Here is a 27,640-nt window from a genome sequence, read left to right as displayed (position 1 = left end):
CGTCTACAAGCACCGTCGTCCACAACCGCGTAGAAAAAAAGAATAGGAGTTGTGCTGTGTTTTGAGGCACCGGAAGGAGACAGGGTTCACATTGAAAGATTTGTGGTGATGCATTGAATGTGCAGGGATGGTTAGAGGAGTGAGCTTTAACACAAGAAAACGCGTGTGGATGCTTCGGACTATTGCAATATTTCGTTCCGTCTTCCTTCTTTTCTTTCCGGGGTTTCACGTGCCAAAACCAGTTCTGATTATGAGGCACGCCGTATTAGAGGTCTCCGGATTACTTTTGACCGCCTGGGGCTCTTTAACGTGCACTACAACGCAAGCACACGGGCGTTTTTTCATTTCGCCTCCATCGAAATGCGGCCTCGGCCCGCGGCCGGGATTCGATCCCGCGATCTCGTGCTCAGCAAGGCAACGCCTTAGCTGACTAAGCCACCGGGGCGGGTGATATTTCGTTCCGATTTGCTACAAACAGTGATTGAAGCAGGACTTCTAAAGCTTTTTGTCCTCTCAGTAGGCTTTCAGCCGGCCCACCCCACTGGGAGAGCAGTCAGGGTAGCCGAGTTCATTGAAACTTGTCCATATCCTTATAGGGAATGGTTATTTGCAGAAAGCATGACCTTGCAAGCAGTATAGGATGAAATAATTTAGGTTTACGAGGTGCCGTGGCGGCTCGGGGCGTAGCAAATCAACTTCCGCTCGAAGTGAGGCGACAATGTCCACTTGGCGAGAAAGTTTAAAAGCCTTTCCACGACTAAGAATTATATTTTTTCGCGTAGTTGGGCCACTTCTTCGCCGAGGAATGTTGACTTCGCGTGCGGCCAGAAGATTCTTAGGCAGACCTCTCAGTTGGCATTTAAATTCGCTGGAGTGTGGAGGACAGGAGCAGTTTGGGGAGCCAGGTGCGAATCAATAAAAGCGGTGTGAGAAATTATATAATGGCTTTTCTTAAAGCACTGTGTTACAAATCGAGCTACGAGTATGCCTAAGCCACTCGGCCTGGTATCGCCGCACCCGTCAGCAACGAGGAATATACAATTAGGGAAAGAATTGGTCCTAACTTAAGCATACTATATAAATTATCTCAAAATCATCATCAGATATGATTCATGTCAGTCCTTTTTTTTTTTCAAAGGAAAGAATTGCATCGAAGTACTTACGAGAAACTTGGCGCGGGAAAAAGAGCGAATGGTAACAGATTCAGTCTGGCCTTGGTCCTCGTTGCGATGACACAGCCTAGGAGAGAAAACATGGCTAAAGCTGCCAGAGCCGCAGGCTTCCGTCTGGAAAAACAAAAGATGACGTATGCCCGGTTTCATGGCACGCAAGGTTCGCGTAATGTCTATCGCCAATGCTGCAAGCACCATGCAAACGGACGACATCAACGTTCAACCAAGTATCATTGCACGCGGTACTGCTCTCAGTCCGTCACTCTTTTGTACTGGGTAGCCAGCGTGGCCACGCTTTTACTTAAATTGCACGCTATGCTTCCGAACGTAAATGACAGTGTCTTCCACGAGGAGAACGGTGTTTACTTGTTGCATTAAACGTCCTGAATTCACCCAGTCGGCTGTGAGCGACACTGTAGTGAGAGGCGGTCCGCATTAATTTTGGCAACCTGGAATTTCTTAACCTGTAATAAATCTGAGCGAACGAGTGTTTCTCGCTTTTCGCCCCCGTAGAGTGCGGCCATCGCGCGGCCACGAATCGCTCCCATGTGTTTGCGCTCAGGACACCGTAGCGAAAGTCGTACTGCAGTGGCTTTTACGTAACTCTTCTGAGGTGGAGGTCGCGGGTTCGATGGAGGCCGCGACGACAGTGTTTAGATACAGGTGAAATGCAAGAACGCTTGTGTACCGTACGCTAAAGAAACCGACATGGTCAAAAATAATCACGAGCCCTTCTCTACGGTGTGTCTCATAATCATCTCACGGTTTCGACACGTAAAGACCCAGAATTTAAGTTAACTGTGTCCCCACGGTGAGTAAGGTGTAATAGCCGCGCGACTTACAAGAGTGACATCAAAGAACATTTTGCTTTTGACAGCTGTTAAAGAAAGCTTACATTCAGCCCATTCCACGGGTGTTCGAGTGTTACTTACTGGTTCACACTGAAGTCTTATGTTTATGTACAGTAAAAAACACAAAGTATACTTTGTCAGAGAAGATGGCTAGGAAAAGAGAGCACATTTCAACGATAACATGCATTGTTTATGCTTAGCAAGAATAATTCGCAAAAGGCTTAATTCGCGCCTAAAGAAAGCCAGAACGTAGATGGAGATGCCTGACGGAAAAATAGTGGCTGCTGGCTGAGAATTCGCTGCTCTATGATCCAATTGTTCTCGTCTGCAATTTTTGTGCAAATAGTGGACCAGAAAACGAAGCTCTTGGTGACATCAAAATCAATAAAGGTCATCTGTCAGCCTGGCACCAACATTGCGACAAACTTAATGGTTCTAAAAGAAGACGGCGCTTATTCCTGCTGCTATCTGATTTATTGTCAATTAAAATTCAATTATTTATTTTATCTTCACAGAGGAAGTATGGTATCAAAATCAAAGAATGTATCGGGATCGTCCACAGCAGTTATAACAATACTTGAACAAACAGCCCAAAAAATAATTTAGCTAATCATATAAGCAGATGGTGCAACTCTCAAAGAAAACACGAGCATAAAAAATGATTTAGAATATACTACAGCTTACCTTCTGAAAGTCAACAATGTCACAAGCGAGACCAGGAAGAGTTGGAAGTCCGCCGATAAGAACCACGTATGGATTAATTTGTCCTAAAACATACAAATATACGCAATGTTTAGCTTCATGAAAAAAATATTTGGGTAAATAGTTGAACATGATGAATCACCGTAAACTAAACAGTCACAATATGCACATCGGCAATGCCAACTACACCTATGCATATGTATAGGTCATTACTTTTATGTGTTTTGGGGGCTCGTGAGAGGAAAAGATTTCGGCAGAAACAATTACAGTATCACTGTCGACGTTAATGCGACCATCACTGAAGCCATGTAAAGATGAATCGTATATCGCCACCGCCGAAACGCGTCGTCTTTGAGACGCATACGGTAGCCGAGTCTAGAGCACTGCACAGGCTCGGGCTTACCCGAAACCCCGGGCCCGGCCCGGCCCGTCGGCTGGGCCGGGCCGGGTAGAGCAGTTTTTTCGCGGGCTCGGGCCGGGCTCGGGCACGGCGTGTGCTTTTTGACCCGGGCCCGGGCCGGGCTCAGGATTTTTGACGCAGGCCCGGGCCGGGCTCGGGCTTTCTGCGAGTTATTCTCGGGCTTTTCAACTCTGAAAAACATGTATTTTTCGGTCTCGGGCCGGGTTCGGGCCGGTTTCGAGCCAGGGCTCGGGCCGGGCTCGGGCCGGGCTCGGGCTTAAGGTAAAGTGTGGCGGGCCGGGCCGGGCTGCTAACGTAGATCGCCATAAAAGTTTTGATCGGGCTCGGGCGGGCCGCCCAGTGTAAAAACAGGCCCGGGCCGGGCCCGGGCCGCAAAAATCGGCCCGTGCAGTGCTCTAGCAGAGTCTCTATCACGCTTCCTTCAGGACACACTGCGCCATGTGCTAAGGTCACGCGTGTCTGAATACAAATTGAGACAAGATTGCCGGAGTATATACTATATGACACAAGTTTAATTCCGAACAGCAACCGAGAAATTTCAAAGGATTTCTTTTTAAGCAAAAATCGGCACTTAGCCAGCATCACATCGCCACTGACCCAAGCTGATGTCAAAGAGGTTTATTGAAGTGCAGCACACACACAGTGACACATACAGTGTCCCCGGTTGGCGTGAAAGGGTCACTGAAGAGGGGCACATAGCTAATGTAAAATACGTAGAATTTCGGTTTCTACGTAGACTGTTGGTGGCGAACCCGGTTACCTCAGCAAAGCAGGAAACTCGTGTAGGAACAGACAATTATTCCTTTGAAGTAACACACCCCAATTTTTTGCAATCGTCTAATCCTTTAATACTGAAATTAGTCTGGAATGATAGATAGATAGATAGATAGATAGATAGATAGATAGATAGATAGATAGATAGATAGATAGATAGATAGATTTTGTCTGTGTATTGAGTGGCGACATGTATAAACTTGTCATGAAAGAAAATGTATTCACCCGCCGCGGTGGCTCAGTCAGCTAAGGCGTTGCGCTGCTGAGCACGAGATCGCGGGATCGAATCCCGGCCGGGGCGGCCGCATTTCGATAGAGGCGAAATGCAAAAACTTGTGTGTGTGTTTGCGTTGTAGTGCACGTTAAAGAACCCAAGGTGGTCACAATTAATCGGCAGCCCTCCAATACGGCATGCCTCATAATCAGAACTTGTTTCTGTTGTTACCCAGAATCAATCAATCGAAATGTATTGATGTAGTTGCAAGTCTTTGTTTCTTCAAAACAACGCTACTGTAAAATACTGACATTTTTTACGTATCTGCTAAAACGTTTCTGAAACAGTGTTTGTTTAATCTAAGATTGCCGCCTAGACATGGAAGGTATATCTTTCAAAGTATGCTTTCACATTAAAATTTTGAGTTAGCGCGCTTATGCAGAACAAAAATGAGTGGCTAATCATTATCTTCCATGCAAGCTATGACATTCCCTCTCGATTTTTCACTTTACGGCCTTCTATATAGAGATGGGTCGCTCAGGAGCGAGTCGCATCTTGTGAGCGGCTCTTTTTAAAGAGCGAGTGAGCCGTGGTTCAGTAAAAATGAGCGGCGGTTCTTTTAGAGAAAAGGAGCCGGTTCTCTCGCGTTCAGAGACCCGTGCCGATGCGTTCCATCAGAGCCGGGTCTTCTGCTGGGTGCGACTTCCGCGCCATCTATTAGCGGTACGAGAAAGCAACAGCCCTCCCGCCCATCCTCGCAAGAGTCGCCTAGCCACCATACCCTCGCCTTCGGCTGAAGAACGAAAGAGCCGCCGCTCACTTAGTGAACCACGGCTCTCTCGTTCTTCAAAAGAGCGGCTCAAAAGATCCGGCTCGCTCCTGAGCGCTCAGGAGCGAGCCGCTCTGTTGAAGAGCGAGAGAGCCGTGGTTCAGTAAGTGAGCGGCCGTTGTTTCGGAGAGAGGAAGCCGGCTCTCTCTCGTTCAGTGAGCGTGAGGAACTGTTCCTAGAGAGAGCTCAGGAACGAGCCGGATTTTTTTAGCCGCTCTTTTGCAGAGCGATTGAGCCGTTGTTCAATAAGTGAGGGGCGGTTTTTTTAGGAGTGAGGAAGCCGGTTCTCTATCCTTGAATAAGCCGTGCCGAACCGTTCCGTCAAAGCTGGGTCTTCTGCTGGGTTTCGAGGTTTCGATTTCTGACCGACGAATGGTGGCCCGTGTGGGCAGACTCGCGCTAATGGTACTCGCTCGCAGTGTGTGGTGTGCGCAGCAGTCCCTTTGGTTTTTTTTTTTTTTTGTGCGTCCTATGGTGTGGCACGCGATGCCACCGAGGGGAGAAGTAAAGAAGTCTTAATTGGCAATGGATGTTACCGTTAGTTGCCTGCTGCTGTTCGAACGACGTCTCACGACTCTCACCGATCGCACATCATGCGCTTGTCCAATAACACTTCGAAGATGGTCTTCCGTGTCTTTAAAGACAACAGGTGAACGTACAGTTTACGTTCTGGTCTTCATTTGTGCTAATTAGTTTAGTCATGAAAATTTCGCCCATGATATCCACTTCAGTGCATTTTCTGAGCGTGTATCATTAGCACGTCATTAAAACGAGGCCAATGATCTGCTGTGTTGTAATAGACCTTCATTCCTTTTTTTTTCTTTTTTTTTGTCCTGGCGTATGATGGCATTATCGCCAGTATCGCGCGTGCACTCAAGAGAAAGAAACGAAAGGTACGTGCGGCAGTTTTGTGGATCTTTCGTATGATTTTTGTATTGTACTTCAAGAAATGATTTCTATATTCCTGTTGCATGGCGTTACAGCTTACTCATATTTTAGTGAACGTACGTATGTGAATAAATGAATAAAGTTGAAACATAATGTACAATCATTTTGTGTTTTTATTTTGTCAGAAGTTGATTTTAGAGTACCACAAAAACAGACAAGCTTCTGTAATGACAATGGAGTTACATATCTTTTTCTGAAAAAAAGCGCGTCGCATTCTGCCTGTCACAATATCATAAGCATTTTATCCCCAATATCAGAAAAGAAGTTTCATTACAACAAAAAATTCACGCTTTTAATATATGTAAAGATATTTTCTAAACGTAGCAAAAATACCAATAACACGGTTATTAAATTATGCATATATAGTTTTTTTTTCAAAGCCAGATAACTATAGAATATGCATAACACAGCTTACACGTTTAAGTTAACCGGTGAGCCGTTCAAATGAACGGGTTCATTTCAGTGAGCTGAGCCGTTCCGAGCCGCTCACTGAAGTTAGCCGTTTTGCCCATCTCTACTTCGCTATGTGCCGCCTCCTTGGTCATGACGGCGTGCAGTTACTCAAGTGTTGTTTACTTCCGGTTGATTTCAACAAAGTGTCTTCCCGCGTCTCAGTTCCGCGTAGTTTTTTTTTTTTCTTTTTAGGCCTGGGCTGCGGTGGCCTGGGCTACATGGTGCCAATTTCACGACGAAGTTCGCGCGGCGGATGAAGATGCTGTAGCACGACGCGCACTGTTCTTTGTCTTCACCTAGACGAAGCAAAAAAACAATTTTGAGGCTCCGGCCGTTTGCCTTGTTGCTGCGAACGTTGCTGGTCGCTGCGAGCCTAATTACATGTAAATGTCTAATACGTATGTTTGTTTACCTTTGGCTGTATGGTACGCTCGTAATATTTTTTGTAGCCATCCGATGAAACTGCAAGCGCTGCGACAGCTATGCTACAGCGACCGCTAACGACTCTGCATGTTGTGAATTGAACTATTTACAACGTTTCCTATACTTTAGTAAAACGAAATAATTAACGGAAAAAGGCATAAGAAGATAGTGGAAGTGGACCGCACCGATACTCTTAAGTCCAACACGTGATAACGGCTTTCTGACGGACATTTTGACGCGTTGTAAGGCGTGTTGAGTACGCAACGCTTTCTATCAATTTTCAGATCTTTGCTTGCGGTATCCTTCCGCTACCATTCTTAGCAAATTTTACAAACAGCTCTGCTCTCTGACGAATGCAGAACCTGCGGTTGCCGCTAAAGGCGCCTTTCTGTTCAAACATGTCGGTGAATGCTTTGTTGGCATCGACGTGCAGCTACGTCTTCTACAACGTGCCGGTGCAGGAGTTTAATTCCTGTACACACCTGCAGCGCAAGATGAGCGTAATACAGCGTTCGTATAATCAATGTTCCTGTTGCCCACCGGTGCCCGTCGCCTCAACTATATAGCACACGACCCGTATTCTCCGGCAGAACTGCGCCATTGGTTTGCACAAACGTCTACGTTTAATATTTTCAGAGGGGCCCTGAACCACCCCTCACGCTTACTTAAATAGCGTAGTTCGCGGGTCGCTACGCTGCCGTGAAGGACATTTCAGCCTAGTTTTGCTGTCGTACGCGATGCGTTGAGCTAGGGAGCGTCACCTGTCTCTGTCTCTCAAATGCTCTCTTTTCAACAGAAGCCATGTGAATCACTTTTCTGGACGCCTTATTTCATAATAACGCGGATTCCCATACGCGGCTGCTATTGATAACGGCGGCCAGCTACGTAGCGCAGATACCGCGGCCGCCGCTGGGTGCCGCCTCGAGTCCACTGGCTAAGCGCACTGCGGCTCACTGGACAACCGCGTTCAATTGGCCTAGGTTTAGCGCGCTGTAGGCACCAAAATGGGAAGTTGTGCGTTTACGACATCGAAAGTGAAAGTTGAACTGCGCGTCACGGTGACATTTAGAAGGCAGAGTCTTGTGGATGCGCCCCACTCCACTGTAGCCTTCACAGTGCAAGGAATTGACGAAGGAACGGGAGAACAGCAGAAGCCGTGTTTGATTGCCAATAACCAGGGATTTATACACGCATGCCTAACACCCCCCCCCCCCAAAAAAAAAAAAGAATATTACTGCAGACCAACCCGCCCTCCCCTCTTACAGAGAGGCACTCATCCTGGAAAAAATTACGCTGAACCCATGCACCGTGGTAATCGCTCAAGGAAATATTTACTCTTCGTGGAAGCGGACGCTACGTTGTCCTAATCTTGAGGCCGAATTTTGATGTCCAGCACGCATACCACAGCGCGCAGACGACAGTGTTACACTGCGACCTGCAGGGAGCTGAAAAACCTGGACGTCACGATAAACGCTTGCGCGTAAATGAGATACGCGATGCATGTTTGGTCTTTCTGTTTTTTTTATCTTTAACTCAACGTATGCACAATGCGTTCAGTACAAACACTACCCATGTGTTTAATCGTAAAATTTAGAATGCGGCACACTGCTCTCGCTATTGTTAAGCTCCGAATGAGTGCACTGGGGAAAGAGTATAAATTACGGACGGTGTCCTGAAAAGCGGGCTTCATAGCAAGCGCTGCTAATGCTTGCATGCGAGGTCGAGAGAAAAACAATGTTCCCTACTTTGTCATCAGCTGTAATGAGAGAGAGAGAGAGAAAAACATTTATTTAGACCATTCAGATCGTTGATCTTGAGGACGAGTGGGTGGTGTCCTCATTCCAGGACTCCACTGGCCATGGCTGCTCGACGTACTTGCTGGACGAGAGCTTGTTGTCCCGCCAGGGTATCGCCGGTCAGCTGTACCTCCCACCGCTCAAATGACGTGTTAGGCGTCTTTAAATGTTGAGGTTTGCCCCCGCACCCCCACGAGATGTGAAAGAGTGTAGGGCGTGTGTCGCCGCACCAGGGGCAGATGCCACGATATGTTTGTGGGTATATTTTGCTGTATCTGTGTAGGTTTGGGAATGTGTTTGTTTGGATAAGTCTGAGGGCTATTGCCTCTTCAGTGCTGAGATTTTGTGAGGGGGAGGATAAATCCTGCGGTTGAGTCGCTGGATTTCGAGTCGGTCGCAGTAATTTGATGGCAGGGGCACAAAGGTAAAGGAAGGGGATTGATAAGACGATTGGTTTTGCCCCGCTCGGTTAATTAGCGCTCGAGCTAAGGCGTTCGCCCTTTCGTTCCCCTCCAGTCCCGCGTGACCCGGCGTCCAAGTGATTTGATGGGTTTCTTGTAGCCTCGGGCCTAGAATTTGAGCCGCCAGCACCGGTGTTCGTCCGTTGGTAAAGTTTCGGCAGGCCTGTTGCGAGTCGGTAACGACATGAACTTCCCTGCCCACCCTGTCATGTTGTTTTATTACTAGCGCTGCGGCTATGGTCTCAGCCGCAGCTGGGTGCTCTGCCCTGACGGAGGCCGCGAGGGTTAAGGAGTTGTCTCTCCCGTTCACGGCGGCTACCGCGAAGAGGCCCCCTGCGGGGTACGCCGCCACGTCCACGTACTGTACGTACGGGTCACTCTTGAATTGTCGGCGCTGTCTGTTGACCCGCGCCTTGCGTCGTCCTTCGTGGAGTTCATGACTCATGTGCTTTGGTATGGGGTTCGCCGTGATCTTGCTTCTGACCTCGGGCGGGAGTGATCGTTGCCCATCGAGGGCACGAAGCTCCGTGGCCGTGCCGGTCCGGTGGAGGATGGCTCTGCCCGCCGCCGTGTTCTGTAGTCTGGCTTTTTGCGAAGCCATAACCGCGTCCGACAGCTCAGCGAAGGTGTTGTGGATGCCGAGAGCCGCTAACCTCTCGTTTGAGGTGGTAACTGGGAGACCCAGGGCCGTTTTGTACGCGCCTCTGATGATGGCATCGACTTGTTCTTGATCGCGTTTGTTTAGCGAGTCGTAGTGATACGGCATGCTAAACGTTACTCTGCTGATCACCAGAGCCTGGACGAGGCGGAGCGTGTCCTCTTCTCGCATGCCCTTGCGGCTTCTTGTTATTCGTTTGATAATCCGCGAGATCTGGTTGGTGGTGGACCTTAGGGTTTGGATGGTGTGGGATGCTTTCAAGTTGCTCTGGATCCAAAAGCCCAGAATCCTAGTCTTTTTGCTTTCCGTGATCTTGTGGTCCTCTAGATAGAGTTCGATAGGGCCGGGTGACTTATAGATTCCTCCTCCGTGAACCCGTATCACCTCGGACTTCTCGGGTGCGCAACGCATCCCGCTCGCTGCCGCAAATCTCTCCACGGCCGTCGCGGCCTCCTGAAGGGTCGCCTCCTTTTGCGCGAGGGAGCCCTTGGTGGCCCAGAGCGTGATGTCGTCCGCGTATAGGGCGTAACCGAGGTCCGGGATCTTCCGCAGCTCTTTGGTCAGCGCTAGCATCGCGATGTTGAAGAGAATCGGGGAGACTATCGCCCCTTGCGGCGTTCCTTTGTTCGGCACGTCGATCGTATCCGATCGAGTCTGGCCTATTCCGATGGTTGCCGTCCGGCCCGTCAGGAACGATTTGACGTAATTAAAGATGCGCTCTCCGCAGCTGATGTCGTTCAGTCCCTTGAGAATGGCCTCGTGAGAGATGTTATCGAAGGCCCCTTTCAGGTCGAGTGCGAGCAGGAGGTGTTCTCCTCCCTTCGGGATGCCCTTGAGAACTTCTTCCTTCAGGATTAGGAAAGCATCTTGCGCAGAAAGTCCCGGCCTGAAGCCAAGCATGGTGTGCGGGAAGAGGTCACCGTCCTCTATGTAGTGTTGGAGGCGAGCTCCGATGACCCTCTCGTACAGCTTGCCGAGGCACGAAGTCAGCGAGATGGGACGTAGGGCGTCGATCGCGGGCTTCTTGCCTGGCTTGGGAATGGTCACGACTTCCGCGTGTTTCCACTCGTTCGGTACGTGGCCCTTGCTCCAGAGTTCCTCGTTTAGGTATTCGGTCAAGTCCAGGATGTGCTTCGGGCTCAGGTTTCTAATCATGGCATTGGTGATTTTGTCAGCCCCGGGAGCAGTGTTGCGCTGTGAGGCTCGTGCCGCGGCATACACCTCTTCCTCCGTGATCGGAGCGTCCAGTTCAGGTCTTGGTTCCCCTTCGTATTTTAGGAGGCAGGGTCGTATGGGGTCGCTACCCAGGTATCTGGTTTTTAGGGTGTCAATCAGATCCTGGTCATTCCCGGGGAATTTGTGAGCGATTTCTTGAAGTGTCCGACTGGTTGTCGCTTTGGCCTTGTCGGGCTCGATCAGGCAACGCAGAATGGCCCACGTCTTCGCCGTACTCAGGGTACCTTTGAGCGAGGTGCAAAACTGGACCCAATTTTGCTGCGTCAGCTCGGTCGCGTAATCTCTGGCTTCTTCTGTTATTTGAGCGATTCGTAGACGGAGTTTCAATCAAGATACTGCTTCTCCCCGTAGGAGCTGTTGCCATTGAACGAAGCTTTTCCACCGTGAACAGGGTCTTAACATCAGATAGATGTCGCATGACGCCGGCCCATGTCGACGCGCTGATGAAAATTTCTATCGAAGCTCTAAGTATCCCCAATATTAGGAATGCACTAGACGAAGAAAAGGAGGAATGTTTGCAGTGTGCCTATACGATGTGGGCCAAGAAACCACGTCGGGTACTGTAGATACGTGCGAGGTGACACGGTGCAACTCTATAGTTTGTGCGGTCGCAGTTTTATTATTATTATTATTATTATTATTATTATTATTATTATTATTATTATTATTATTATTATTATTATTATTATTATTATTATTATTATTATTATTATTAATATTTTAGCCATGGTTGGTCTAGTAGCTTCATTCGATATTGTATGTACCGGATTGTGGCAGGCATGATCGGCTTATTGACCCTTTTCGCGGCGATCCCGTGGGTGCTGCCATGTTTGATCACGTGGTGACGCGTCCATTGCTTGCCTCAACTGCCTCCGTTGCCTCCTTGTTTACAATGGAAGTGAATGACGTCGGCGCGGTTTACAAAACCTCTGTTTTCAGAGATATCGTAGACGGTGACTAGGTGGACGACACGAAGCTTTGATCACAGCTTCAGAGAACATGTAAAAGCGATTTCAGAGCTGATTGAGCTATGTCCAAACGGCGCAAGCAGCGTATATGGTGCATGTCCTAAAAACGGGGTTAAATATGTATTCCAAGCTATCCAGGTTTTCCGATTATGAATTCAGTCAGGATTAGTGTGTTTTGCTCTTTGTTCTTTATTCGGCAAATATTTTGAAGCAGGGGCTTGTCAGTTTCTGACTCAGTGAAGTTCCTCGGTGCGGCCACTATCTGATTATTTTCTGCCTAATCGCTCGCGGGTGTGCTCAGTTCCGATAGAATTGTTCTCGCTGCGCACAAGGCTTGAAACGTAGCTGTTTTGTACATTGTAATACCTTGTAGCAATTATATATTACAGCTAGTAACTCGTTTACTCTTGCGGACCGTCACGAAACATTCAGTTTCGACCATTCGTGCTCCATAGGTGTAGTCCGTCATTTATTGTGCGTATACAGTGCCCATATATTCAAGTGTGCGCCCATTCACTTATTCTTGTTACGTCGGCGATAGACTGGGCGCAAGTTTTCCTGCCTTTTGGGACAGATGTGTATAGATAACGCGCGCAAAACTTACTATGATAGGAAGGGCGCTACTCCCTTTGTCATTGTTTAACGAGTGGTACTCACTCATGCCGACGTTCTGTGGATGAAACCCTTTCTTTGAAGGTTAGCGATACAAGGATGGCGGATGAGCAAATTTTTGTATCCTCGATGAAAGCCGTACATCACGAAGTGCCGGTAACACGTTCGGACAGTTGCAGCAGCGGTCCGCGAACTTGGCCACACAGACTCATTGTAGCCAACTACTGCACACGTCTTCAATCCACATGATTCAATCTAGCATGATTGGAGCACAGTGTGTTAGCGAAAACTCAGTTGGATTTCCGACAGCTGATCGTACAGAAGCAAGGTAAAAGCGGTAATGGTTTCGTATTCGTGCGTGGTCGCTGAGGAGAGGTATGGCGCGCCGCCGGGAGCGCCATCTCGTTTCTCTAGAACAAACTGCTCTGCGAAAAGGGTCAATACGTATACTTTTTGTTTTTAGTTGCTTCATTTTAACTGTGTTGTTTAAGGTGTATGACTGCTCCGTGTCTGTCGTTCTTAGTATTTCTTTTTCTCGTGCAAAACGATAGTGTACTCAGTTTTGAAAACGTCTCCTCTTTGTTCGATCAAGACTTGTAGATTAAGAACTTGTTTCACTTTGTTCTGCATAGAAAAAATTAGCGTAGCTTGCACTAGAGGCGCAATGCTAAATAGACAGCGGATCTGATGGGCACCTAGCTTGTCCTGGCTTTTGGGCTAGCCTAAGCACTACCAAGTCATCCCCAGCATTATCGGGACTTTATTGATTATTGATCAATTATTCATTAGGTATTTATTGGCTATCGATTGGTTATCGCAAGGTATTGGCCACGTATTTGGGCTAGACTAAGCAATGCCAAGTCATCCCCCGCATTTTCTGGAATTCATTTATTATTGATCAATTATCGATGAGCAATTGATTGGCTATCAATTGGCTATCGATGACTGACTAAGCTTGAGTAGTCCCAACCATGCTTAGCTAGACTTATCCGGGCTCAGCTTCGCTAGGTCACAGGGGTATGTGCCATTGCACTTGGAGTCTTTCTGCATTACCGCCAGGATCGGACCACAATTTCTGCGCGCAGGTTACTGACTAACGCTCGGCTCAAACAGTTCTACAGTTAAAGAAGAATTACGTTTGTTCAGTCAAATTAAAACTAAACGCTGTCCCTTATGTTCTTGTAATTTTCAAACGTGGTGGTAGAATGGCATGAGTGTTTAAATATAGTATTGAATTCACAATCTTGAAAAACGAGGCACACATTTCGGCCATGTATCCAACGTTCGTTCATGCCCGCCTTTCTCCACCTTCGTTGTAGCATTTTTTTGCGCAATAACATCAGCTCGACATGCACCAACAAGGATGATCGAACTGCCTTGTAACATGTGATTTAATATACTTGCTTAAAAGGTTAACTAGTGCACTTCTGGTAATTAGCAGCTTTTCCGTCACCATTTGTTGAAAACAAGCGTTCAGCCTTAATTAAATATAACAATGTGGTAAAAAGAGTGCTAGCCCCTTCAACCTCCTCCCCCCCTCCGACTTTTGCTCAAACTAGATATAACCATTAACTTGGTATCCCCTCCCCCCGCATTCTGATAACGCCCCCATAACGCCCCCCCCCCCCCCCCGCCGAAAAAAAAGCAAAATTCAGGTTAAACCCCTGCCAATAACTCTGCTTTTGCTGAACGCATTGAAGTACTTTTTGCGGCAAAGTATTTCTGAAATTAGATATGTTCACGTCAAATGACTTTCTCTTCTTCGATAAAAAGTGGCTCAAGGCCTCTATAAGGGAATGCAAATCACTAGGCACACACATGCTGATAAGTTACGCTTTATGGAGCAGTATGTTTATAGCATTCCCGACGACTTCAAATAGGCAGCCAATTCATCGCTAACATGCGCATTCTACACAAATTGGGCTATAAACAGTGGAATAGGCAGAGGTGGCTTAAAACTCGAAAATCGGCGCCATTGCCATCACTAGCATGCAATTTTTTTTAAACCCAATAATAATAATTTAGGCGCTTCACGCAGGGCGCTTGAAGATATCTTCTTAGCGATCTGAAGAACGCACCTTACCGATTCACTGCATTTGTACACAATCAGTAGAATCATTTCAGGGTCCTTTTAAAGATAACACGATTATTGCTTGCTCCTGAGTAACAATTTTCAGTCATTACAATATTTTCTCAGACACAGTTGAAGATGGCTGGGATGAAAGCGTAGATTCCCACCGCAGCAGATTTTGCCTGTACGTGTTACAACCACCCCAGCGCGCCCCCTTTTCCCCCACACCCTTACAAGTGAATGCATCCCGTGCATTACCATTATGTTTCCTTTAATGTGTTAAGTTCAAATTTCCTCTGACAAACGCCAGGTACAAAGCTCACCTGAACAGTCAGTTCGAAAAGATTTCTGATGTGTACAATGAAATGCCACCAGTGTCGTGCCACCTCGGCATGAAATCCCTGAAACAGGGCCTCGGCGTCCGGTCCAGTGACGAAACGAGGGAGCAGGTAGAACCACATGATGGTGAAGAAAAGTGGGACGCAAATCCTGCAATGGCACAGCAGCTATAGTGAAACACGGATGTGTTCCTAAGACCTTCCACGTCTTTAGGAACATTTGGTAAGGCATTGTTGACCTAAGCTTGTAGTTATATGACAGTTTATATAAATCGTGGGCTTTACACAGGACGAGCAAGAGAGACATTATGGAGAAGCAACAGGGTCCCCTGTGTTTTGCTTGTCCCCCGTTTGTGGCTTTACTTCGCTGTATAGAATAAAAAGTTCGAAGGAGATTCAATATCTAGCTGAATTTGATGAAGGACAATGTCTTCTTGGACGAGTTCGGGTGAAAATACAGTCTGCGAGCAGTAAGCTTAGGTGAGAGCGGGGTCACATATGATGCATAAAAGAGGCTTAGAGGCTGGAAATAGAAATACACGATGCGGCAAAGCGGTGGCAGCTGGGCAAGGAAGACATTGTTTTTAAAATGCGTATAGAAGTGGTCACCATAAAAAAATACCGACGTCCCATTTTCGGCCTTTCATTTTTTGTGTTACATGAAGTTGCTGGACCTGGGAACCCGTGAAATAATACTGGACAGCATGAGAGTGCTCGAAATATTTTGCGTTATTAGTTTTTTTTTACGAACGACTTTCGGTTTTGTTTCCGACAAGCTGTATATGTCATGACGCTATGGGAGCAGACCATCCTAACGTTCTAATGCTTCCTCCGACTCACTCAGTCTGACATGCTCGCGCGTCTGACATGTTGCTGCTAGTTGACGGGTCCAATGTAAAAGCACAGTAGACAACGGAGCGAGCCGGAGCGACTGCCAAAAGAACACCATGTTCTGCTACCACGTGATAAACTGCCGCGTCATCATATCATGACACATGTGCCTCTTGGGAAACTAAACCATAACTACTTCGTAGAAAAACTATTATAGTCATTTACATAGGGCGCTCTGAGAATTGCGAGTATTTTTTCCGGAGTTTCCATGTGTATAACCTTCATGGAACGCAAAAAAAAATGACATGTCGAAATAATCATGTCACTATTCTTCCACGACATCTGCGCGTCTACAATGGTGCTGTTAGCAAGGTTTAAAAGAGAAGCATCCAAAATGGCAGTGCTTAGGTATGTATGCAGACTGTTCCCATTGGCTTTGGCGGGTCATTGAAGTATAGTAACTATGTTTTCCATCCTTAATTATTTCATATGTACACCTACTCATGACCACATATAGCACAAGTTTCTCACCTGATCAGCCTTCTGATAATCGCAATAACGAACACGGCAGGCCTGCTCTCGTTGTGCTTCTTCAGGATATGGCATAGAAAAAATCCACTGGAAAAGTTGTTCAAACATCTCAGTCCTGAGAAAAATCAAGTCGCTCTACGTCCGTTGCCTGGTCTACTCACGGATCGATTACAAACTCAGTAAATTCATCAGCTTTCAAATAAAATACTATCTCGATAAAGAGTCTACATGCTGTGATTCCGTCATACTCTCGATCACGCAGCACTCCCGCCTACAGCTAAGCGTAAAGGTCAATTTATCAAGCACAGATAATCAAGCACAGTGCAGTTACTTTCTTAACAAAACGCCATTTTATGCATTGAAGCACGAAAGTAACTGGAACGCCAATTTAGTTCTCCGCAAAGTTAGGGAATTAATATCTGGAAATTGGTGTCATCACGAGAATTCATTCGAACTGGATCAGCCTTGCGAACTCAACTTCTAGAATTTGTAAATTGCAATATGGCTCATAAGGTAAATAGTTAAGTGGAGTTTTGGTAATTAATCGACTATGCACTTCAATATTTCTGCAAATTATGCCCGCCTCTTCGAGTAGACCAGATCATAAAGTAGAATTGTGCGATGTGCCGCAGGTAACCTTTAAACATTTTTGAAAGTGATCGCTAAAACAGCCGGCATGATACCGCGCACAGCGACGATGTTATTGTGCTTGTACTTTATACTGAACATCACGGTGACGGCGACGGCCGGAATGCACCTGGAGTGTCAAAATACTTGCTTTAGCAATAAAATACAAACTTCTCGAGCCGGAGCCTCTTACAGATTTTCTAAAATGCCTTCATATGTATAAGGCTTTCCACTCGTTGGAGACATTCAGGGTCATCTTGTCGGGCCAGTTGTGTTTGATCGAACATATCGATTCAAAAGCGTATTCTAAAATCGGGTCTTCATCAATATCAGTGTGCCGCACCGCCATGCTAAGCCGCCATATTGCTACGGAGCAGCATTTATGGCGACGAAGAGGTGTGGAGGCGATGACGACTATTGGAGGCTAGCGCAGGCTGTTACCTTTGGGCCAAATTAAGCGTAATCATTTGTGAATATACTTGTATATAGCTTCTCGTTAGTGCCTTTCCACGTAACATATGTGGTGGATGTGGACTGACCCGGTGCTCATCACGGAGCTTCGCAGTGGACGGTACGTAGAACCTTCCATTATGGCTCCAGGAGGCGACAGCTCGGCCCAAGCGGCTCCGACACCTGCTGCCACTCCGACGATCTACATTGAATTCTGCACTCACCGCGATCCTTGTGTATTCTCGGGAAAAGATGGAGAAGGCTTCGGGGACTGGATCAGCCTGTACGAACGCACCAGTACCAATAACCGGCGGTACTCTACTGTCAAGCTCGCCAACGTAAAATTTTACCTCGGTGGCACACCTTGAGTGTGGTTTCGGACACACGAAGGTGAGATAACCAATCGGAATGCGCTTAAACAGAAGCTGTTTGGCATCCCTTACGGTCATCAACTTGCTACGAAGAAGGCGTTATCCAGCCGCGTGCGTACGTCAACAGAGCCCTACGTCCCGAACCGTCAATATGTCTTGGCTCTGAGCCGCAGAGGTGACGCGCATATGACTGCTCGAGCCAGACATGGTTTCCCCGATTCTAAAAGGTATCGCCGATGACGCCTTCAACTTGCTCGTCTTCAACAGCAAAGACCTTCGAAAATTTCAAAATACATTATTTACAAAGAGAGATGCTTATTTCTAGCGTTCCAAAGCCAGCGAGCGCTTCGAAACACTCGGTCCGTGCAGCCGGGCCACTTTGTTGACTACTTTCTATCTCGCGCGTTGAGGCGCCGTGTTACACTGCACTATTACCGGCCCCGGCCCATATTCACCAATACTTCCCCCTTAGCAGCTTCCGCTACGGGGAAACTGCACCATGTTCTGTAGACTTCATGTTTGCCCAAGCCAATCATATTTTAAGATTTCATCGCCCGAGCAAAATTTCATCGTTGCTTTAGCATACACCACGTGATGGTGCCATAGGTCCATACGATTGTATGACACGCAGTAGCTGATGATGTCACAGCCGGTGTTTCTCTCTCTTGCGCTTGTCCACTACCTATGTAGAACCCAAAAAGCGCTACTTCATAAGGTCAGATCGACTGGCCGCCGTAGAAATCATGTCGTTGCCACCATACGATCATCTTGAGCACGGTCATATCGCGCGTCTGGCTTCACACACACACGAACGCTCGCGAGTCATGCACACAGCTGCTCAATTGAGACGGACACATTGGTCCACCGGGTATTGCTTTGCGGAACCACAAACAACTCTTGATAGTTAGAAGCAAAGTGCCTCGCATAACATCGATTCCCACAGTGCGTGGGATATGGACATCTTTAGTGCTGAAAGGCAGGCGCTGACATACCGTTCTGTGCGCTCTCATAACTGCCTACCCATGTAGCCGGTCCATTGAAACACGGGTATATGACTATACTAAATATGACAGCTGTATTTAAATAACGATAAATTTAAATGAACAGCTGAACTGCCTTCTTGTGTAATCGTGTAATCGAATTTTAAGGAGTTGTGCGCATTGATGGTAATTCTGACAAATAAATGGTACAGCCGCAGACCAAATCCACCACCAAGAAACATAGTAGGGAAAGATAGGTGCACGGTCAAAGGAAACAATAAATTGGAAAAATTGGGGAATAGAACCAGATTGCTTACCTAATAAAGAAGAATGTGTCAATGCTGTTGAATGCTGCGGACATGAACACTACTCGCCACTCTGTAGCGGCCGTGAACAAGTTCAGCATTCCTGCTGCAAGAGCATGATTACAACAACATTCAGCAAGCCAGCGCCTCACTTTTATGACAATTATGTCTATTTTTCGCATCAGTACAGCGTAGTGACACAAAGGAGGGTGCGGAAAAAGATGTCATTTCGACAGCATGACAAAGCCGCAGGCCCCTGCCAATTAACTGACTTAGGTATAATCAGCCTATGTGATTTCAGAAATTATACCAAATTTACAAATATCACACCAATAACAATGAGAATGTTGTGTACACAAAATAACAGGAAATAACCTCATACTCTCTTACAGGAACACATAGAATACAATCAGATATTTCTGTACAGAAAAATATTCTTCTACAAAGAAGGGGAAAAAAGCACGAGGCATACATTATTATGCAAACATATTTCTGTTTGACGCCGAGCAAGAACGAAAACAAAGCAAACATACTGTTGCCCAAAACAAGAAAAAAATAAAGAGTAAGCACCAGACCAACAACAATTTTTGCTCAGAAAAAACATTTAAAGAACTTTAGCTTAAGTTGAAATAACTATGAATAGCTCTAAAGGTCATGTTCTCCAATTCAATCACTTCGCTGTTTAATCTATTTAGTAATCTTGGTAGGTTATTACAAAGCGTCTGTTGTCCATATGTTCTTATTACTGTAGGTTCTTTCCAGGATTCCCTTTTGCGTGTTGCATATATAGTGGTATTGTTTTTTCAACTTGGCAAGTTGCTGAAGAAAACCCGATCCAGTTTTTAACTCTTGTTATATGCTCTACACAGTCGGTAATCGTATATGATTGTGATTAGCATAACGTTATAATTTACAAAACATTAATGTATATGAATATAACTAGGGACATTTTCAATTATACATTAGAACTTTTTTTGCAAGACATGTATTTTGTGCAGGTTTTCTTGAGTGGTGGATGCCCAAACCAAATGACAATAATTAAGGGGAGAATGAGCTAAACTGTTAAAAATAAGCATCAGGACTTTTTGTGGCAGTACATGGCGATTGCGATAAACAACACCGATTACCTGTGACAGTTTTACTGCCAAACAGTCGATATGTGTATCCCAGGATACGGTTTCTTGAAAGAGAACACTCAAAGTTTACACGCTGGGTGCGATAGCGATAGGCGAAGAATTTAGTAGTACGGTTTTATTACCAACCCCGTTTTTATTTTTATTGCGAAATATCATAGCTTTTGTTCTGTTTATATTTAACCTAAAACTACTTTGGCATGCCCTTTCATTTAATTTCTGTAGCGTTGAGTTGGCTTCATGAATTAATTCATCGACCAAATTTCCTATTAGAAAGACGCCGGTATCATTAGCTTAAATGATACATTTTGCCACAGAGTCTATATTGATAATGTCGTTAATGTAAAGATTAAAAAGAAATGGGTCTAAGATGCTACCTTGCAGCAGACCGCAAGATACGGTAAGCGGACTGGACAAAGCATGATTCAGGTCTACTGTCTGAACACGGTACTGTAGATAGGATTTAATCAGGTGTACAGCTTTGCCGCGGTAACCATAGCGTAAAAGCTTCTCAATTAAGAGAGAATGATTTATATGGTTAAAGGCTTTGGTAAAGACCAGAAAAATTGCCAAGACCAATTTTCCTTCGCCTACTGCGTTTAAGAACAATTCTTTCTGCGCTAATGACGCAAACTCAGTGCTAAGGTCCTTGCGGAAACCAAGCTGGAACGGAATTATAAAGTTATGTTTTTGTTCGATTTCTAAAAATAGATGTAAAATTATTTTTTCCAGAATTTTTGAAATTGCAGGAACGATTGATATTGGACGTTGGTTGCCCATGTCATTTTTATTACCTTGTTTGTGCAGCAGTATTACACGAGCTACTTGCATTCAACGAGGAAAAAGAGCCTGATTAAGACAGAGGTTAAATATATAAGAACAGGGGGCTAAAAGATCAGCAAACACTCCTTATAGGTTCAATCTGGAATCCATCGATATCTTTTGCGCTACTTGTATTAAGATTATTCATTATATTATTTACTTCAATTTCATTGACCGGCCTTAAAAAGTAGTGCTTGTAATATAGGCAAGGTTATTTAGGTTATTTTGCCAACGGGCATGTTAACGACACTAATAAAGTGCTTCTTAGAGGCCTCCGCAAGCAGTGTACCTGAAAATTCTTGACCATTTATTTACAACTTCGTAATTTTATCAGGCGTCACGTTATGCTTTAAGACAGAATTAAGCCTCTTGCACTTAAGCTCGGAAAATCCAGCTGCAGTGCTGAAAAAATTAGCAAAGTAGTCACGCCTTGCTTTTTTTACACCCTCATCCAAACGATTACGGCGTGATTTAAACTGACGAAAAAGGTCAGCACCTTTAGTTCGGATAAACTTAAAATATAAGTTGTTCTTTTCCTCGATTCTCAAAAGGAGGCCTGAGCTTATCCAAGGTTTCCAAATTTATTCTGTTGCTTAACGCGGATGGTTGGAAAACTGTTTGCATGTAGTGGTTTTTGAAAGCGAAGGAATATTTCATAGGCCTTGTTCGCGTCGTTGCCGCTAAGCACTTCTTCCCAAGAGGTGTACTCCATTTGTTCCCAAAATCTGGACGAGTTTTCTTGTGTTTTATTGCGATAGCAATTATATGGACACTTCAACCGGATTTCTGCCGTCGCCGTCGCCGTGAGGTTCCGTATAGATTCCAAGGGCGATAAAATCGTCGCCGCGCGCCGTATGCGCGAGCGAAAGAGCGCGGGGACGCGCGCTATCACGGAGGGCGAACTACCCCACGCCCTATCACGGAGAGCGAACGCATGGTGGAAAGCAAACGCGACCGTCGCCCGAAAGGCTGTGGGGGTATGCGAGGGACGGAGGCGGGGCGGCGCTGTGCTCCGGCACCAAAGGCGTATCTTGCCACTCAATCTCCCACGCGAAAGCAAGAAACCGGAATAGGGGGGGAGCAGCTTCTCCTCTGCCAACAACTTCTCCTTTGCCCGGCGGTGCCGGTCGCCCGCACTGTCTCTTATCTCCACACGGCTTTGACCTTTGTATGCGCTGTGCATTCGCCGCTCAGTTTCCGTTGCAGCGATAGACCGCGCGAACCTGCGCTTGCTGCCAGCGTTTTACAGTCGTTGGCTGCGGTCATTCAGTGTGATCTATTCATGTTTGCTTGTGCGCGCTGACACTACGATTGTTAATTCAGTTAGTACCCAATGTGTATAAGTTTATGCAGCCGATAAAACTACTGTCCCTACTGCGAATAGCTCTCTACTAATTTGCTATCGCAATCGAGGCTTCGCTTTTCGGGCGAAACTGCGACAGTTTTTTTGTACAAAGTGTGTTAAATTGGTCTCTTACTACGTACCGTACCTTACAATAAAGAAATAAAGGCAGGTGATCACTGAGATCATTCGCGAATACACCAGCACTAGGGTTTGCATATTTTACATTTGTAAAAAATGTCAAATAAAGATGAATGCTGAGTGATTCTAGTGGGTAGGTTAATTACATTCACTAAGCCATTCGCTGTCAATAGAAGGTGAAGCTTTAGCTTTGAAAATTATTGTTCAACATATTTATATTGTCACGTTTAACGAACAGGCGACTTCTAAAAGAGGCCGTTAAGGCAAGTCCGAGTCGTCAAAGGGGCAGCGCAGCATCGACAAAAGGCCAAGACACTAGCTCTAGAGTTAGACTGTACTCGTCTTCTTCTTGGAGCAAATGGCCCAAGCACGTCGCATTACCCCTCCTCCCAGAAGAGCATCGACTTGATGCTAAACAAAACATTGACGATCAGAAAGTCTTGTTCCAGGACAAACGTAATGGTCCGGAAACCATGACTATTATAGGGTGTGGTTTTAAACGCACGACGTGTACAGTCTCGGGCCGCGGCTGTCGGCGTCGTGCTGGCTGGGTGCCATTCGGAAAAACTTCATAACTGAGCACACTCACTCGCCAAAGCACTTTTTAGGGGCCGAAGTACCGACTAAGAAGTTTTCCCGAAATGCTGTTACGGCGGACGGGGGCCCAAACTAATACTTGGTCATCCCGTTGGTACTCAACTTGTCGGTGGTGGAGGTTATAGTGTGGGAAGACATGATGGCGTTTGGTTGCCGACATTTATTTATGCCCTATCACAGACGCTGTTGCTCTTGCCGCCGTTCTTGCCGTCTTGTCGCCGTTCTACTCTCGCGCTCAGCTCGAACGTGCGGAGCAGCCGAGGCGCAACATCGTCGTCGTCGTCGAGACGCTGACGGCTCGCCATAGGGCCCCCCTCTAGCGAGGTAACCAGTGTGCGAAGGAGCGATCTCTATGAGCAGCTAGTAGGTTCTGCTGTTGCGAAGCGCGTTCGTCTGGTGTTTGTGGATGGCCTTTCGTCTTCAGGAACAGCGTCGGTGTCGAGGAAGGCCGGCTTTATGCGGTCAACGGAGACACTGTCTTCGCGTTCATTAAGAAGCAGGACGAAATGCTTCGGGCAACGCTTGACGACTTTAAAGGGCCCATCGTAAGGCGTCTGCAGTGGTGGTCTGACTGCATCGTGCCGTACGAATACGTGTGTACGTACGGCACGTACACATACGTACGAATCGCGGAGAGCACGACTGGTGAAAGATGGGCGTGAGTGTTGACGCGGCAGAACAGGAGACACGTCTCTCATGGCATTCCCGAGGCGGCTGGCATAATCGGCAATGTCCAGTGGTGGTATCGGTGACGCCTCAAAAAACTGGCCAGGAAGCCTTAAGGTCGCGCCAAAAACGAGCTCAGTTGAGGAGCAGGACGCGTCCGTACGTATCGTGCTGCGAATGGCGAGGAAGACGAGTGGTATAGTCGCTCCGTCGAGGGTATCAGTGATCGTGAAGCCATGAGCGAGGCTGTGAGTTGGCGGTGAAATCGCTCAACCATGCCGTTCGACATCGGGTGGTAGGCCGTCGTCTTAATGTGGTTGACACCAAGCATCCGGGACAAAGTGCGGAAGAGCGCGGAGTCAAATTGACGACCTCTATTTGATGTGATGGTCTTGGGAAATCCGTAACGGATTATCCCCACGGTCATGAGTCCGCGAGCAACTGACTCTGCCGTGATGTCGGTGAGCGGTAGTGCCTCAGGCCACCGCGTGAACCGGTCAACGCACGTTAACATATACCGGCTGTTGTTCGATGGGGGCAAAGGGCCTACGAGGTCCAGGTGCACGTGACTGAACCGCGAGTCTGGAGGCGTAAAGGTACCCAGTGGGCTCCCTGTGTGGCGCTGGACTTTGGTTTGCTGGCACTTGAGGCAAGCACGTGTCCAGCGGTGTACGTTGATGTTCATTCGTGGCCATAGATATCGCTCTATGACGAGGCGTTGAGTCGCACGTATGCCGGGGTGCGACAAGGAATGCAAGGCGTTGAAGATGTTGCGGCGTAATGACGCTGGAACATACGAGCGAGGACGTCCGGTAGAGGTGTCACAAATGAGTGGAATTGCGCAGCCTGGAAGTTGGACATCTTCGAACTTGAGGGAGTTCTCTTGGAGTGGTAGAACTTGAAGTTCGCTGTCCTCGCGTTGTGCAGCAGCCATAGCTGCAAAATCGACTGGCGGGCGCTCATCCACCGTTGCGTTGATTTCTATTCGGGATAGTGCGTCAGCAACAGGATTGTCTTTGCCACTGATGTGTCGGATATCGCTGGTAAACTCTGATCTATAGGCAAGTTGGCGGATCTCACGTGGAGTGTGGGAAGAGTTGGTAGCGGTCGAAAGACACGTGAGCGGCTTGTGGTTGGTGAGGATATGGAATTGCCGACCTTCGAGGAAGTGGCGAAAATGCTTTATAGCCAAATACGCCGCCAGCAGTTCGCGACCGAATGTGCTGTAACGGCGTTCGGTCTGTGAGAGCTTCCGGGAGAAGAAAGCGATCGGCTGCCAAACTCCATCTACGAACTGCTGCAGGACTGCTCCAATGGCGACGTCCGAGGCATCGACGGTGAGTGACGTGCTGGCGTCGCACTTTGGGTGCGCGAGGAGTGTTGCGTTGGCGAGAGCTTCCTTGATGAAACTGAAAGCTGTCTCGGCGTCGCCTGTCCAGGAGATGGAAGCGTTTGGCTTCGTTTGACCGGACAGAAGTGCATGGAGCGGTTGCAAGATAGCAGCGCAGTGGGGAATAAACCGCCGGTAATAGTTGGAAAGCCCGAGGAATTCACGCAGTTTCTTCGTAGTTGTTGGTCGTGGAAACTGTAATATAGCTTCCACGCGCGCGGCTGGTGGAGAGATCCCACGGGAATCGACGCGATGGGCAAGGAAGTCCAGTGAAGAAACTCCGAACTCGCTCTTCGGTCCGTTGACGACTAGTCCGTACTTGCGGAGCCGCGTGAAAACCTGACGCAGGTGAAGTTCGTGATCCGCTTCGGAGGTGCTGAAGATGAGGATGTCATCGATGTACGCGAAGCAGCACGTCAAACCACGAAGAACCTGGTCCATGAACCGTTGAAAGGCTTGTGCGGCGTTTCGTAGACCAAACGGCATACGTATGTATTCAACCATGCCAAAAAGTGTTATTATGGCAGTCTTCGGTACGTCGGAAGGCTCGACAGGTATTTGGTGATATGCTTTCACTAAGTCGACCTTGCTGAATACGGTGCAACCGTGCAGCAATGCCGTGAAGTCCTGGATGTGTGGTATCGGGTAGCGGTCCGGTACCGTCACTTTGTTGAGGGCGCGATAGTCACCGCACGGCCTCCAGTCACCTGATGACTTAGGGACCATGTGTAGCGGTGATGACCACGCACCAGAAGAGGGGCGGACGTATCCGAGCTCAAGCATATGCTTGAATTCTTGCCTTGCGATCGTGTAACGGTCAGGAGCGAGACGACGAGCACGTGCAAACACCGGCGCTCCTACTGTCACAATGTCGTGAGTGACATGGTGGCGTACCGGGTCTTCAAGAGATGGAGCACGGAAGAGATCGGAAAATTCTGCCAGAAGTGTAGACCACGGCGGAGAGACTTTAGCATGAGCTTGTACGAGACGCAAAGGTGGTAAACTTGATGTCACGCGTTGAACTGTTAGGTGGGTCTCAGAATCCAGGAGACGGCTACGTCGTAGGTCTACCACAAGTTTAAAATGCCAAAGAACGTCGGCACCGATGATTGGTACACGCACGTCCGCAACTAAGAAAATCCATCGAAACGTGCGTCTCAAGCAATGTCAAGCGTAACGGACCTGTGTCCGAAGGTCCTTATGGTTGAACCATTGACAGCAGTGACAGGCGGCGTGATCTGACGTCGTCGGCGGTCCTCCAGCGTAGGAGGAACGACACAAACTTCGGCATCTGTGTCGATGAGGTACCGGACTTTCGTGACGCGATCACTGACGTGGAATAGGCAGGTGTATGTCGGGCCTGAAACTCTGGCCACCGTCGGTGCGTGGCCCGTGCGTTTCGCGCAAACTGGCACGGCTGATTGCACTGACAAGCGCGTGATCCGTATCGGCGGTGGTACCAGCAGACGCTGCGAGGCAGACTTGGTGATCTGTCGCGGTTTTGGTGTCGCTGTCGGGAAGCACTGCCTCGGTGCTCTGCTTTGAGCGAGCTGAGTTTAGCGGCCAGCTGGTCCACTTTGCGGTTGAGCTCCTCGTTAGCTTGAAGGAGACGGTCCAAGCGGTCGTCGCGGACCGGCAAAAGAGGGAAGAGTCACGTTGTCTCTCGATTCCAGATATGGCCGGGGTGCCGACATCCATAATTTTGTCGGCCATCTGTACCAGTGAGTCGAGGGTTTCTGTGGAGGACACGCTCAAGATCATCTGCACATGCTGTGGAAGTCGCTGTAGGAAGAGCTCGCGTAGAATGGATGCGTCCAATGCAGCAGACTGGTCCTCAATCAGATGCCGCATGCGACGCAGAAGCTCCGTCGGCTTTCGGTCACCGAGCTCCTCCGCGGTGAGTAGCTGCTGCAGCCTACGCTGCTCCGACTTGGTTGTCCGGCGTATAAGCTCTGATTTCAGAGTGTCGTAGTGTGTGTCAGGATGTCACATGTAAGAGGTCGCCCGTGGCGAGAAAAGATGACGACGAAGTTTGCGGAGCGTTCCGAATGGCGCGAGCGTTCGAGGCACGCGAACCGAGGCGTAATCCGCGAGGGAGAAGCGACGGAACAGCATTATCGACGTGGCTCTTGAGCTGGAAGGTCGCTTCGTCAGCCATGCTCTGACGACGGGAGAGCGAGGACCCGGCCACGAAGTCGTGAGGCTGGCAAGGCCCAGGCGTTGCTGTAGTCCTCGGAGACGTCCGGGCGAAGCTCCTGGGATCGGCCACTGCTGCTCACGGTGGTTCCGGTCTTCTTCTCGAGAATCCCTCTTCCTCGGCCAAGCCCGTTCAACCGATAATCACCGGGGCACCGGACCGCCACGCAGATCGTCGGAGGGCGAAAAACACTTCATTAGGCAAGTGACACGTCAGCGGCGGCTACCGGAGCTCCAGCCACGCACTCGGCGAGGTCAACGGAACCGCGAGTCGTCGGCAATTTACGGCATCAGCGACAACCCGAACGAACAAGACGCGACGCCTAACCCG

At 47.8% G+C, this 27,640-nt stretch overlaps 1 protein-coding gene across 1 annotated transcript in view; it reads right to left on the bottom strand.

The window, feature by feature from the left end:
- The window catches only part of LOC119444880 (nose resistant to fluoxetine protein 6), a 423,598-nt gene that overhangs the window by 108,952 nt on the left and 287,006 nt on the right, over positions 1-27,640 (bottom strand). The window contains exons 8-12 of the mRNA XM_049663713.1: positions 19,035-19,128; positions 16,290-16,376; positions 14,913-15,078; positions 2,708-2,790; positions 1,164-1,286 (exon numbers count right to left, since the gene is read on the bottom strand). Of these exons, the coding sequence (XP_049519670.1) occupies positions 1,164-1,286; positions 2,708-2,790; positions 14,913-15,078; positions 16,290-16,376; positions 19,035-19,128 (553 nt within the window). The remainder of the gene's footprint in view (positions 1-1,163; positions 1,287-2,707; positions 2,791-14,912; positions 15,079-16,289; positions 16,377-19,034; positions 19,129-27,640) is intronic.

This window comes from Dermacentor silvarum, chromosome 3 (assembly GCF_013339745.2).
Source record: "Dermacentor silvarum isolate Dsil-2018 chromosome 3, BIME_Dsil_1.4, whole genome shotgun sequence".
Classification (NCBI taxonomy): Eukaryota; Metazoa; Arthropoda; class Arachnida; order Ixodida; family Ixodidae; genus Dermacentor; species Dermacentor silvarum.
This window is presented reverse-complemented; position numbering and strand designations above follow the sequence as displayed.